Source organism: Carica papaya, chromosome 1 (genome assembly GCF_054855325.1).
Source record: "Carica papaya isolate Zhongbai chromosome 1, ASM5485532v1, whole genome shotgun sequence".
NCBI classification, from domain to species: Eukaryota; Viridiplantae; Streptophyta; class Magnoliopsida; order Brassicales; family Caricaceae; genus Carica; species Carica papaya.
Genome location: NC_142309.1, coordinates 28,945,723 through 28,959,009, shown reverse-complemented (window position 1 = coordinate 28,959,009; position 13,287 = coordinate 28,945,723). Strand labels below are relative to the sequence as shown.

Here is a 13,287-nt window from a genome sequence, read left to right as displayed (position 1 = left end):
ATTTAGTTGTCTTAGTAAGCAATAGACGTTTGTATACCTTTCTAAGTTGTATAGCTTCTTATTGACCTTGTCTTTGTTATCCAAAACTGTTAATACTTTTTTTCATTAATAAAAGAAAGCAGGCTGCTTAAATTCATTATGATTTCTTTATAATGCTAGTGATACACGTCTGTGAGTAAATGTTGTACAAAAGATTTTTTCCCTTCTACTTTCTATTTTCACTTGAATTTTTTGTTGTGGATATTCCTTATTCAAAAACAAGGTGGGTGAAACTCATGATAAAGAAGCGAGTAATCTTCTAGATTTTAGTTGTCTTAATATATATATATATATGCTTCCTTTTGTCTTTTTCCAAACTACCATTTCTTTTTCTTTTCTTCTCTTGTTAGTTTACTTATATTTACTCAAGCATAGTGTTAGTTTTATTTATAATCCCAAAAATTCAAATTACTTAATGTTTTCTCTTGTGCCCAAATTGTTTTCTTTTGATATTTAGATTTTACATTCCCCCTTCCCACTTCTATTCTTCTTGCTTCATGCCACTCTTCATGCTACTTATTTTGCAATTCATCGGATAAAAGTGATGCCACTCCCGTTCTTTTCAAATTCTTGTTGCAAAGCTTCTCCTCTTGTTAGATTACGTCGAACATTTGTAGTGTTGCTTTGATTCTAGAGGCACAATGTTAACATGTAGGATGCTCGTGTTTTCGTATGGGATCAAATCTTCCCTCTTTTTCCAATATTTGCACGTGGGTAGGGATAGCTTTGCAATTCACCGGATAAAAGTGATGCCGCGCCCGTTCTTTTCAAATTCTTGTTGCAAAGCTTCTCCTCTTGTTAGATTACATCGAACATTTATAGTGTTGCTCTGATTCTAGAGGCACAATGTCAACATGTAGGAAGCTTGTGTTTTCGTATGGGATCAAATCTTACCTCTTTTTCGAATATATGCACCTGGGTGGTAGGGATAGCAAAGTTGGGTTCTTATTATAATAATGGTTCCAATATACCTTCAAGACTGAAATGTTTTCTGTAATCAAACTCACCGTATTAGGAATAAGATATTATGATTGTCAAATGTACAAAATTTGTATATACCCATTAGCTTATTATACTCGTTACGCCATACTCTTAATTATTTTACATTAGTTAGATGTATTTATAGATGTTTAAATCTTTTATCTTAGTACTCGGAGTCTTAATTTTAAACGAACATATGCATAATTGTTTTTTATTTTGTTCAATTAAGTGCTTAAATATTTTATTTTGAATTAAAAGATGCATAATCTTCTTTATTTCATTCAATTAGTACCCAAAATTTTGTTCTGAGCTTTTATTAGATGCTCTATATTTCCCATTTGTATTTAATATATATATATATATATGTTAATAATACAAAGCTAATAATAAGTATATCCATTTGTTCGCACACTTCATATTTCCTTGAGATTAATACGTAGTAATCAATAAAAGGGCTGTAATTTATATTTCATTTTAATTATTAAGATATTTTTAGATATTGCTTTTATGTTTTTTGTATTATTTATAAATTATATTATCATGACATTAAATTAATATTACTAACTGATGTGAACATTCAATAAAACATAATTATAAATACCATAATATTAAATTAAACACAATTAGAAAATATTAGAGATCTAATTGTTCAAATTAAGAGCCTGAGTATTAATTGATACACGTATATTCAAAATTAGATATTTAATTAAACAAAAAAAATTATATTCATAAAATAAAAATTCAGAAAAGTAAATTGACTAAGCGTGCACCCATGTCGCCCCTCCCCTCCTCCTCTCTCTCTTTTCTCTGCAACGCCAACGCCCCCGGTTCGTCCCATCAGCCTTCGCCTCTCCCCGTCTGCTGCTCCGGTTAGACAGGCGGCTCGGGGCTGCCCGTTTCTGATGCAGTATTGCTGCCATTAAGTCGAGTCTTCGCGGATTCCCGGTCACCGCCTCGCCTTCTGTCAGTCTCGGCCGAGAAGAAGACACAAGTATTAACCTCCTAGCTTTCCAGACGCTCACGACTGCTCTCGAACATTCACTCTAGTCCAAGAAGTATTTTTCTAATTTTTCCATGTTTTTCCCTTTCTTCTTGCTATTTCCGCTAATTTTATTTTCTTTAATTAATTAAAGCAAAATTTACGAAGGCGTTTGTCTCACTTTATTATAAGTTCTCTAACGGTGTAGATAAATATAAGATATGAAATTTTGGCTTAACTGGAACTTATTAGCTAAGTGTTTGAGTAAATTATTTTATCTGGATTTAAATGGGTCCAATTCTCACCTGTAGAAACATAATTTTCTTCCGCACTCAATTTGATGGACTGGGCACTTGTTAGCATTTTTGCTGTGTTGGAATCGAGATACATTTCTTTATGATTTTTCTACTGATGTGCTATAGTTGTTTGTCTGTGATTGTTGAAAAGATGTGTGCATACTCGTTGATTAGCAAATTAATTTGTGCATACGCTCCTGTTTTGTTAAGCGGCGCCATACTGGCACCACTTGGAATAGTTTTGTAGCTGTACTATGGGAAAGCTTTTCTCTGTTTAATGACTTGGTACCTCTTCCTTGAGTAATAGGCTTTCTTGAGCAGGCTTCGATGCATAATATTGCTCGATGGTTTTGCTTTTTTTTTATTTCTTTTGGGTGGTTGGAAGAGGGAGGGGGGGAGGTGGTGTTTGTTGGTTTAGACTTACGTAGACCATTGCACAAAAAAATTTAGATGTTTTACTGGGGAATAAGTCCGATGACGTCATTACTTGTTATGAAGTTCTATTTTGACTCCTTGGGAATTGCTTAATGATGCCAGCATGTTGAGATATTCCTTGGTTTAGAACTGGATAAAGCCTTGTATCAATTAGGTGTGTATCACATGGATTCAGTTTTTCAGTTTAGAACTGAACAGTCAAGTGTTTGGTTGGCTCAGTTGGTTGGTTTTGTAACATCTTCTGTTAGTTCTCATTGGCCATTACAATTTTGGCCTCATCAGTTTTTGTTGGTTTGTTCAGTTGTTTTAAACTGAATTGCGCACTTGCTCCCCCCGGATAATACGCCACAGCTTTACATGGAGGAGGCGCAGGTGAAGACAAAGAAACCTGGGACTCGCCTCTGTTGCATCTGTAATCAGAAAAGGGCTGCCCTCAAAAGACCTAAAACCCTTGAACAGGTGACTTCTCACTTCCTTGTTTTTATCCTTTTTGATAGTTGAAATCTTTGCTTTATTTTTTTTCATTAATATTTGGTTTGCCTGCCATGAAAAAGATGGAAAGCAACTAGCAAAAAGAGAAAATAATTTCCGCAGTTGATAGGTTTAAAGAATAGTTTGTAATAGAAGTTCTGGTTGCTCCTTGGTTATGTAATGGCAAATGGGTGACCAATATATAACTGTCCCATAATTATTAAAAAAAATAACTATACCATAATTGATTTCTGTGTTGTATATGATTACTTAGTAAAAAGAGGAAATTGCAGCACTTTTAGTATTTATGCTTGTTGATTCTTGGTTTTTTACTATATTGGACCATTGAAAAAACGTAAGTGAAACCGTGGTTGAATTTTGTTGAAGTTATTTAAATGTATTCCACTCAAATCAATTACTCATGTGAATTGTCTGTATCCTGTAAGAGGGTTGTGTTGGTGATCCTTGATTGCATTAATATTTTTAGAGTATGCCAAAAATTTTCTTTCCAAAAGATATGCAGGGAGTGTTTTTATGAGGTCTTTGAGGAAGAGATCCACCAGGTGATTGTGGAAAACCAACTGTTCAAGCCTGGTGAGCGAATTGCAATTGGGGCCTCCGGTGGTAAAGGTGAATCATTAGATAATTTGTTAGTGTTTATAGCTGTCAATAGTCTCAATTGTGAACACATGTAAAATGACGTTATATTTGGATTGTGAATGCTATTACACTGTTCTTGGAACAAACGAATTCTACCAGAGAAAAAAGAATTCAATTGCAAATCCATATTTTATTATTTGAATTATTCCAAATGTGGAATTTATTTTGAAATGAGTCCCATATGAAATATGTTTTATTTTTAATCCTATCAACATTTATACAATTTCAAATTGTAAATAAACTTGAGAGTTTAGAAGAAAATGTTTCTTAAAATGTCTTTTGCTACACTTGTTTGTGTTTCCTCCAGTGTAATGATTGAATTTTTTTCAGATGAAGTGTAGTCATTGAGTTGAATTCCGTAAAGTATTTTGAAATTTCATGATTTATTTCGAACAAAAAACCATTTATAAACAAATATTCTGTTTAATTCATTTATGAAAGAAAATGAAATCGTGTTGTTCATTCCTTTCAACATGACCTTAAGCTCAAGTTTGTGGATTTTTTGAATCTTGTTATGGACTGAAACCAGTTTACTTCTCATCCCCACATAATATGAGGTGGGTTATGTGGTTGCTAAATAACCATAATTTACTCTCCACTTATTCTGTGACCAATTTTGCTGTTGGTGGGATTTTTAATTTATAATTTTCTTGTTCACTTCGGGTTTATTTGGTGCTTTTTCAATTGTCCTGATTTGGTTGATTCAGTCTGAAGTATCTATGAATTCTCCTCATGTTATGATATATTTGGTCATGTTTGTTGCAGATTCTACAGTACTTGCATATGTATTATCAGAATTGAATCAGCGTCATGGTTACGGCCTTGATCTTTTCCTCTTGTCTGTTGATGAGGGCATTACAGGGTACAGAGATGACTCACTTGAAACTGTTAAAAGAAATGAAATTCAGGTTAGTGATTTGTACATTCTTTCTGTCATGGTTGACTTGTTGGCATGAACTTGTAGAATATCATAAGTTTCTCCAAATGTTTACAAAATTCATTCAATTTATTTGTTGTATTGTCAACTTATGGTATAATTTATAGGTACGTTGGTTTTCTGTTTATGCCTGATATCATTATTATTATCCCACTCACTGCCAAGCTCAATATATATTGATGCCACTTTACTCACATCATTGAGGTTATTTTGGTTACTTGTTTGCATGCTTATTTTGATTTTTTATCCTCTTAATTGAATAACACTTCCCCCTTTTTGCGCTTTCTCAGTATGGGCTTCCGCTGAAAATTGTTTCATACAAGGACTTGTATGGATGGACAATGGATGAAATAGTAAAGATGATTGGTTTGAAGAATAATTGCACATTCTGTGGTGTTTTCCGTCGACAGGTACAGAAGTACTAATCTTGAAAATTTTCTATTTTGTTCCTGTAAAACACGTAGTATCCACTGTTTCTGATCAGACAATGGCTCAAGATTTAGTAACAACATCGTGCATATTTGACCATGTAATTTCATGTGGTGGTTGCTTATATACCCACTTTTATAGAAGTCCCTGGCAATAGCTGACACCATATATCATTTAGGTTTCTTTTCATGGTTCTGATAGTCAGCCAAGCAGTCAATAGCAATTTAGGCCTCATGTCAAAGGCATCCACGGAATGTTTCCAGTAGTTTTGACTTTTATTGCACCTTTAGCAGGTGGTTTATTAATTATTTTGGAAAAGGTTAATTCCATTTTCAAACCTTTCAAATTTTCTCCAGAATCCATGAATATATCTACTATCTCCTTTTTGAGTTTTGAACATTCTGTTGTAAAGCAGAATCAAGTTCTAAATTAAATGGCATTGGCGTATTTGTTTATGCATGATACCACTATGCATTTGTCTTTGTTGGCATGGCTGGACTCCATATTTATATTCAATAGGAATAGGCATTCATTTTGGTGCATCCTCGTGCAGATTTGTTGCTGGTTTAACCACACATTAGCCCTTATTACATTCTGTTGATTAAAGATTGAAATATTTATGGATTTCTTTAAGGCTCTTGATCGAGGTGCTGCATTATTGAAAGTAGATAAGGTGGCTACAGGACATAATGCAGATGACATTGCCGAAACAGTTCTCTTAAACATATTGCGTGGGGATATCGCTAGGTAGTGACGCACTATTTAATTTATTTCTTTCATGGTTGTACTCGTATCCTCTTTTGGTAAGGAAACTGAGTTTATGCCTTTGACATTTTAGACTGAGTAGATGCACATCAATAACTACTGGTGAAGATGGACCAATCCCACGATGCAAACCTTTTAAGTACACTTACGAAAAGGAGATTGTGATATATCCTTTTATTAGAAATTTGTGTTAGATGGAAACCTAATAATGTTAGTTTGGAGTTGAGATGTCTTGGCACCTTAACAGATGTCCACGTATGCTTATTTCAAGAGGCTTGACTACTTCTCCACAGAATGTAATTATTGTTTTCCCATTTCTTTCTTTTTCTGGTTGTTTTTTTCTTTTATAATTTATTTTTGCAAATTAAGAATTGGTATTTTTGAGCTGCAGGCATATACTCTCCAAATGCATATCGTGGATTTGCCCGTGAGTTCATCAAAGATTTGGAAAGAATAAGGTCAATCACTTTTCCGATTATTGATTTGATAAATCTTGAGAAAAAGACACAAATCACTTTTGCTCTTTGGTTTCTCTTTCTAATTCCTTGTATGGTCATAGTACTTGAAACAGAAAAATCAGAAAAATGAGATTGCAGAATGTATCCACAGTCTTCTTCTTTTCTAACCTTCTGTGTCTGGAAAAGTTTGGGTTCATTACGAGAGAACCCAACAATAAAAAGAAAAGTACTCAAAACTGTCTGAAATTATTATTTGCCTACACATTTATTCCTTCCAGAAATGGTTATAGATGTACCCATTCTAGGACAATTGTAGAAAATAAGAAGAAATTAGGTTGTATATTTTCTGTTTCTTTTTTTTTTATTTGCTGTCTACGGAGGAAGTTACAAACAGATTTCCTCCTCCCCATAAAATTATTAGAATCTTGTTAGAATTTGTTGGCTTTGTTAGCATTTAGGGTGTATAAATACCCATCATTCATGATGAAAAAAAAAGATAGATGAGAGGCAACATTTCTTCTCAAATTTCTTCATAGTATCAGAACTATACCAGATCCAAGAAGGGTGATCCCTGCTGAGCTGTAATCACAAATGGCCACAGGCGAGCTTCCGTCTTCTCCAGAGGTCTCCTCTGGTTTCTATCATCACACAGCAACCAGCAACATTGCGAGTGAGATGTCTTCGTCCTGCATTATAGGACACAAACTCAACGGCAGTAATTACCTACAGTGGTCGTCCTCTGTTCGATAGTTCATCCGAAGGAAGGGTCACTACGGACATCTTACTGGCGAAGTTGTATCTCCTCCAGCGACTGACTCAAGCACTCACGTATGGGAGATTGAAGACAACATGGTGATGTCGTGGCTCATCACGTCAATGACCCCAGAAATTGGAGAGAATTTTTTACTCTATGAAACTGCTCACAAAATCTGAAAAGCAGCTCAGGAATTTTACTCCAGCAAAGAAAACACTTCCGCCATTTTTGAGATAGAGTCCGTGCTTCATGATCTTCGGCAAAGCAAGTTAAGCGTCACTCAGTATTACAACGCTTTAACTCGTAACTGGCAGCAGATGGATACATTCGAAGAGCGTCGATGGAGCTGCCCCGAAGATGCGAAGAACTTCAAATCGTTCGTCGAAAAGAAACATGTCTTCAAATTCTTGCTGCGGTTGAACAGGAATCTCGACGAGATTCAAGGATGCGTGTTGAGTACCAAACCCTTGCCGAGTCTTCGGGAGGCGTTCTTTGAAGTCCGACGCGAACAGAGCCGCAAGAAGGTTATGATGGTTGATGTTGAGCAGACCCACCTGGCCGAAGACTCTTCAGCATTCACAACTTGAGCTGTCGACGCTCGAACGAAGAAGATGAGGCCCTAGTGTGATCACTGTAAGAATCTAGGGCATACTCGTGAGCGCTTCTGGAAGCTTCATGGGAAGCCAAATGACTGGAAGCCTTCAGGTGAGTGGAAATCCGCTAAGGCAGAAACCTCAAGCAAACATCAGGGCAATCATGTAATTGCTAAAGAAATGCTCTCTTGTGCTATGGAGAGCAGCCCTTTCAATCCTGAATAGCTGGAAGCCCTCTAGCATATTTTGTCAAAAAATTTCTACCCGGTCAGTGCCTCTGTGGCACACAAAGGTAATATCCTTGGTTTATCTATTTTTCCAGAAAAAGGACATGTGTGGATAGTAGACTCTGGAGCTTCTGACCATATGAGTGGAGATGCCTCAATATTTCATAAATACAGCAAGTGTGAAGAAATTTTTTCAATCAGAATTGTTGATAGTTCTCTTTCAAAAGTAGCTGGAATGGGCTTTGTAAATTTATCTCCAAATTTAACTCTATGTTCAGTTCTCTATATTCTAAATTTGGATTGTAATTTACTATCAGTTAGTAAGTTATGTGAAGACTTAAAATGTACTGCAAAATTTGTCCATAATATGTGTGAATTTCAAGACTTGGACTCGGAGAAGACGATTGACAGTGCTAGGATGAGCTCAGGATTATACCTGCTTCAAATCAACACTTCTAGAAGACAAGCTCACAAAGCAGTATGTGCAAACTCTGTTTATGCAAATAATGATCATGATATCATGTTATGACACTATAGACTAGAACATCCAAATTTTATGTATCTAAAAAGGAAGTTTCCTTCGCTATTCAAAGAAAAATATCCAGTTTATTTTCAGTGTGAAGTATGCCAATTTTCTAAACATGTTCGAAGTTCATTCCCTAGTTTACCATACAAATCATCAAAACAGTTTACATTGATTCATAGTAATGTATGGGGACCATCCAAGATCCCTAATATCACCGAAACTAGATGGTTTGTATTCTTCATTGATGACCATACAAGAATTACGTGGGTATTTCTTATGAAAGAAAAATCAGAAGTTGGATCTCTATTTAAAAAATTCCATACAATGATTCGAACCCAATTTCAAGCTACTATCCAAGTGTTGAAATCTGACAATGCTTGTGAATATTTTGAAGCCACCCTTGAAAAATACTTTACTGAACATGGAATTATTCACTAAAGCTCTTGTGTTTATACCCCACAACAAAATGGCATAATCGAAGGGAAAAATTTGACATATTCTTGAAGTAGTTAGATCAATTATGTTCACCACTCATGTACCAAAATTCCTCTAGGGAGAGGCAGTTCTTTCGGCTATCTACTTGATAAATCGGATGCCTTCCCGGATCTTACAATTTCAATCGCCTTATGCCATTCTTTCACAAACCTTTCTTACATCTCATATTTTAAATACATTACCACTCAAAGTTTTTGGTTGTTCAGCTTATGTCCATATTCACACACACCTCCGTGGGAAACTTGACCCAAGAGCCATAAAATGCTATTTTATTGGGTACTCTGTTAATCAGAAATGCTACAAGTGTTTAGTGCCGGAAACCTGTCGCTTCTATAATACAATGAATGTCACATTTTTTTAAAATCAATCTTTTTACCCCATAACTGATATTCAGGGGGAGACATTTACTTAGGAATATCAGTTATGGGATGTGAGTATACCTCCTCTATATCCACAGAGTCATTTCTCACCAGACAAACCTTCCCTAGAATCTGAACCAAAGCTAGTTACAGAGAACACATTACCTGCAGCTAGTGAGCTACGTGTCTATACTAGAAGAAACAAAGAAAAAGCACCCGAATCATCCAAGCCCTGCCATGAATCCACCCTGGATCCAGGTAATGTAATCTCTGCTTTTACTTCAGATACTGATATTGATGTTCCTATTATTTTGAGAAAGGGGACTCGAACATGCACTAAATATCCTATATAAGATTATGTTTCTTTGGACAAGCTGTCTTCGAAGCATCATGCTTTTATATGCAGGATAGACAATAGTTCACCAATGCCCAAAACAATTCATGAAGCTTTGTAAATACTTGAACGGAAGATAGTTGTTAAAGAGGAAATCAAGGCATTTGAAAAGAATAAAACATGGGAATTAGTGGACTTACCTCCAGGAAAACACCAAGTGGGGTGCAAATGGGTCTTCACAACTAAATATAATCCAAATAGGAGTGTGAATCGGTATAAGGCTCGACTGGTAACCAAAGGCTACACTCAGTCATATGGAGTAGACTATCAAAAGACCTTTATTTCAGTAGCCAAACACAATATTATTCGGGTACTTCTTTCACTTGCATCTAATCTTGATTGGCCATTTTACCAACTAGATGTGAAGAATGTATTTCTTGATGGTGATCTAGAGGAAGAAGTATATATGAATATACCATCAGGGTTTGAACTAACAGATAATCCTCAGAAAGTGTACAAATTGAAGAAATCACTCTATGGCTTAGAACAATCTCCAAGTGCATGGTTTGATAGATTAACAAGAGCTGTAAAATATGAAGGATATGAACAATGTCAATCCGATCATACACTATTTGTCAAACATTGCACCTCAGGTAAGAAAGCCATTTTGATTGTATACGTAGATGACATCATTCTTACAGGTGATCACATTGAGGAGATTCAGAAACTCAAGCAATTTCTAACCCAAGAATTTGAAATTAAAAATTTAGGGATGCTGAAGTACTTTCTTGGTATGGAAGTGGCTAGATCTAAGAAAGGAATTTCAATATCTCAACGAAAGTACGTTCTGAATCTCCTAAAGGAGACTGGGATGTTAAGAAGCAAGCCTGTTGACACTTCTATGGATTCAACCATTAAACTTGGATCCAAAAACAGTGATAAAACAGTTAATAAAGGGAGGTACCAAAGACTTGTTGGGAAGTTTATCTACCTAGCGCATACAAGACCTGACATCAGCTTTGCAGTGAGTACAGTAAGTCAGTTCATGAATCAGCCAACTGAGAAACACATGAGAACTGTGTATCGAATTTTGAGATATCTTAAAAAGACACCCGAACAAGGATTGTTCTTTCAAAAGACAAATAAAAGAGATGTTGAAATTTACACTGATGCAGATTGGGCAGGCTCTACAAATAATAGAAGATTTACATCAGGATATTGTACTTATGTTTAGAGGGAACCTGGTCACCTGGCGAAGTAAGAAACAATCAGTTATATCTCGCAGCAGTGCAGAATTTGAATTTAGGGCCCTTGCTCATGGAATATGTGAAGGTATGAAAGAGAATACTTGTCGAATTAAAGGCCCCTAACAACGTGCTTATGAAGGTGTGGTGCGACAATTAATCAATCATCCGTATGACCAAAAACTCTATACATCATGACAGAACCAAACATGTGGAGATCGATCGTTATTTTATCAAAGAGAAATTAGAAAATGGAACTATAACACTGATGCACATTTCAACCAGTCAACAGATTGCAGACATTCTAACGAAAGCTTTATCTAAAAGAACTTTCGATGACAACATCCAATTTAGTTTTACTCAACATATATGTAAACTAGATTGAGGGGGAGTGTAGAAAAATAATAAGAAATTAGGTTATATATTTTTTGTTTCTTTTTTTTTTTATTTGCTGTATACGGAGGAAGTTACAAACAGATTTCCTTCTCCCCATAAAATTGTTAGAATTTTGTTAGGTTTGTTAGCATTTAGGGTGTATAAATACCCATCATTCATGATAAAAAAAAAAAAAAAAAAAGATAGATGAGAAGCAACATTTCCTCTCAAATTTCTTCAACAATGTTAGGACATACAACTATTTCTTAAGAGTAGCTAACTTCCTTACTGAAGGAACCAACTCCGACATACAAGCAAAACAAAAACTAATGCAGATAAAATTAAATAAGCAAAACGTGAACTGTTCAGACAGCAACAGGCTATCATGTTACTGTCATGTATGAATATCCTAATGAGAACACTTTCTCCCTTGAAAACAAGCTTGTCCTGAAGTGCCAAAGTAAGATAAAGCTGCTGGTTCCCAAGATGCCTTTGCTTCTGGACTCGATTCACTTGGATGAAATATATAGAAAGTCGGGCAACATCCATCCCTTCTGTATTACTGTCAGGATTCTTTAGTAGATCCACAACAAAACCTTCAACCTTTGCGACTGTCAGTATTCAGAAATAGATCCACATCCAAATCTTTAACCACGGAGAGTAATTAAAATCCAAAATAATCTCTGCTGAAGTAACTTGCCAATATCTTTCTCCATTTAAGTGCCTCTTGAATATGAAAGTAAGAGTTCACTAAGAGAGAACCTTCAATCTCTTCAAATAATCACTACTCTGATACCAAATTGTATCTTCCTTTCCCTGAATTGGTTATGTGACTTGAAATTGAAATAATCAGAAATAAGAAATTTCAGAATAAATCTGCAATCTTCTCCTTTTCTAACCTATTCTGTCTATAAAAGTTTGGGCTCATTAAGAGATGACCCAGCACTCTCTTTGAGGAACAAAGATACTTAAATTTTCTAAAATTATGCTTACCCTTTTATTTCTTTTTGAACTGATTATAAATATACACATTCTAGGACAAGATGAGGGCATACAACTGCACGTAAAGAGTTGGCAACTTCCCTTTACTGAACTAACCAATTCCCACATACAAGGAAAACAAAAACTGTTCATGCACCAGCTGTCTATCAAGTTATTCATGTGTGAATATCCTAACAAAAATTCTGTCAACTACTATTTTACTTTTATTGTACACCGTAACAGTTTTGCTCGTAGTCTAGAGACAATAAAGTTTGATGGTTTTGTCTGAATGATGTAGACCAAGGGCTATACTTGATATCATCAAATCAGGCGAGAATTTCAGAATTTCTACATATACAAAGATGCCAGAGCAGGGAACCTGTGAACGATGTGGCTACATTTCTAGCCAGGTAAATCTTGCTTAGTTCATGTGAGCCTTCTTTGACGCATTCCAAATTTGACAGACATGAATGATGGACAAGCGTATTGCTTTATTAACATTCGTTGTGCAGAAGTGGTGTAAAGCCTGTGTTTTATTGGAGGGACTAAACCGGGGTTTGCCAAGGATGGGCATTGGGCGTACTCGAGGCGTCAATGATGAGCAGAAGGATATGAAACAGAGTAGTATAAAAAGTATTGAGAGCAAACAATGTGGAAGTTTGGACTTCTAGTGTTGAATGAGTGCAGTTATACTTTGCTTGCCGGAAATGATGGGGCAAAAATATGCTCGGTTTGGATTGAGGGCTGAAATTAAATTTCATTTTCATATTTGCCACTGAATATTTTTTGACACCATAGGGGGATTACAGCATTCTATTGCTCCCACAAAGAAGAGGAAAGACTAAGGAAGAGTAGTAGAGGCACCATATAATTTGGTGCCTTGTTGTAATGCTTATCGTTCTTGCTCGAAATTTTCCGAGATCTGTTTTTAGCAAATTTGTACTCTGAG

At 35.6% G+C, this 13,287-nt stretch overlaps 1 protein-coding gene across 1 annotated transcript; it reads left to right on the top strand.

Annotated features, from left to right (window-relative positions):
* The first annotated feature begins 1,753 nt into the window (after positions 1–1,753).
* LOC110818038 (cytoplasmic tRNA 2-thiolation protein 1) lies at positions 1,754–13,274 on the top strand. The gene is made up of 11 exons (XM_088209349.1): positions 1,754–2,075; positions 3,032–3,189; positions 3,717–3,831; positions 4,627–4,769; positions 5,089–5,208; positions 5,862–5,974; positions 6,066–6,158; positions 6,248–6,288; positions 6,384–6,450; positions 12,637–12,748; positions 12,851–13,274. The coding sequence occupies exons 2-11, from the start codon at positions 3,088–3,090 to the stop codon at positions 13,007–13,009; spliced, it is 1,065 nt and encodes a 354-aa protein (XP_088065475.1). The 5' UTR covers positions 1,754–2,075; positions 3,032–3,087; the 3' UTR covers positions 13,010–13,274.
* Positions 13,275–13,287: the final 13 nt, after the last annotated feature.

Coding starts and splice junctions, on each gene's coding strand:
- LOC110818038 (XM_088209349.1), top strand. CDS start 3,088: ATGGAGGAGGCGCAGGTGAAGACAAAGAAACCTGGGACTCGCCTCTGT. Junction 6,289..6,383: donor TGACTACTTCTCCACAGAAT/GTAATTATTGTT, acceptor TTTGAGCTGCAG/GCATATACTCTCCAAATGCA. Junction 6,451..12,636: donor AAAGATTTGGAAAGAATAAG/GTCAATCACTTT, acceptor TGAATGATGTAG/ACCAAGGGCTATACTTGATA.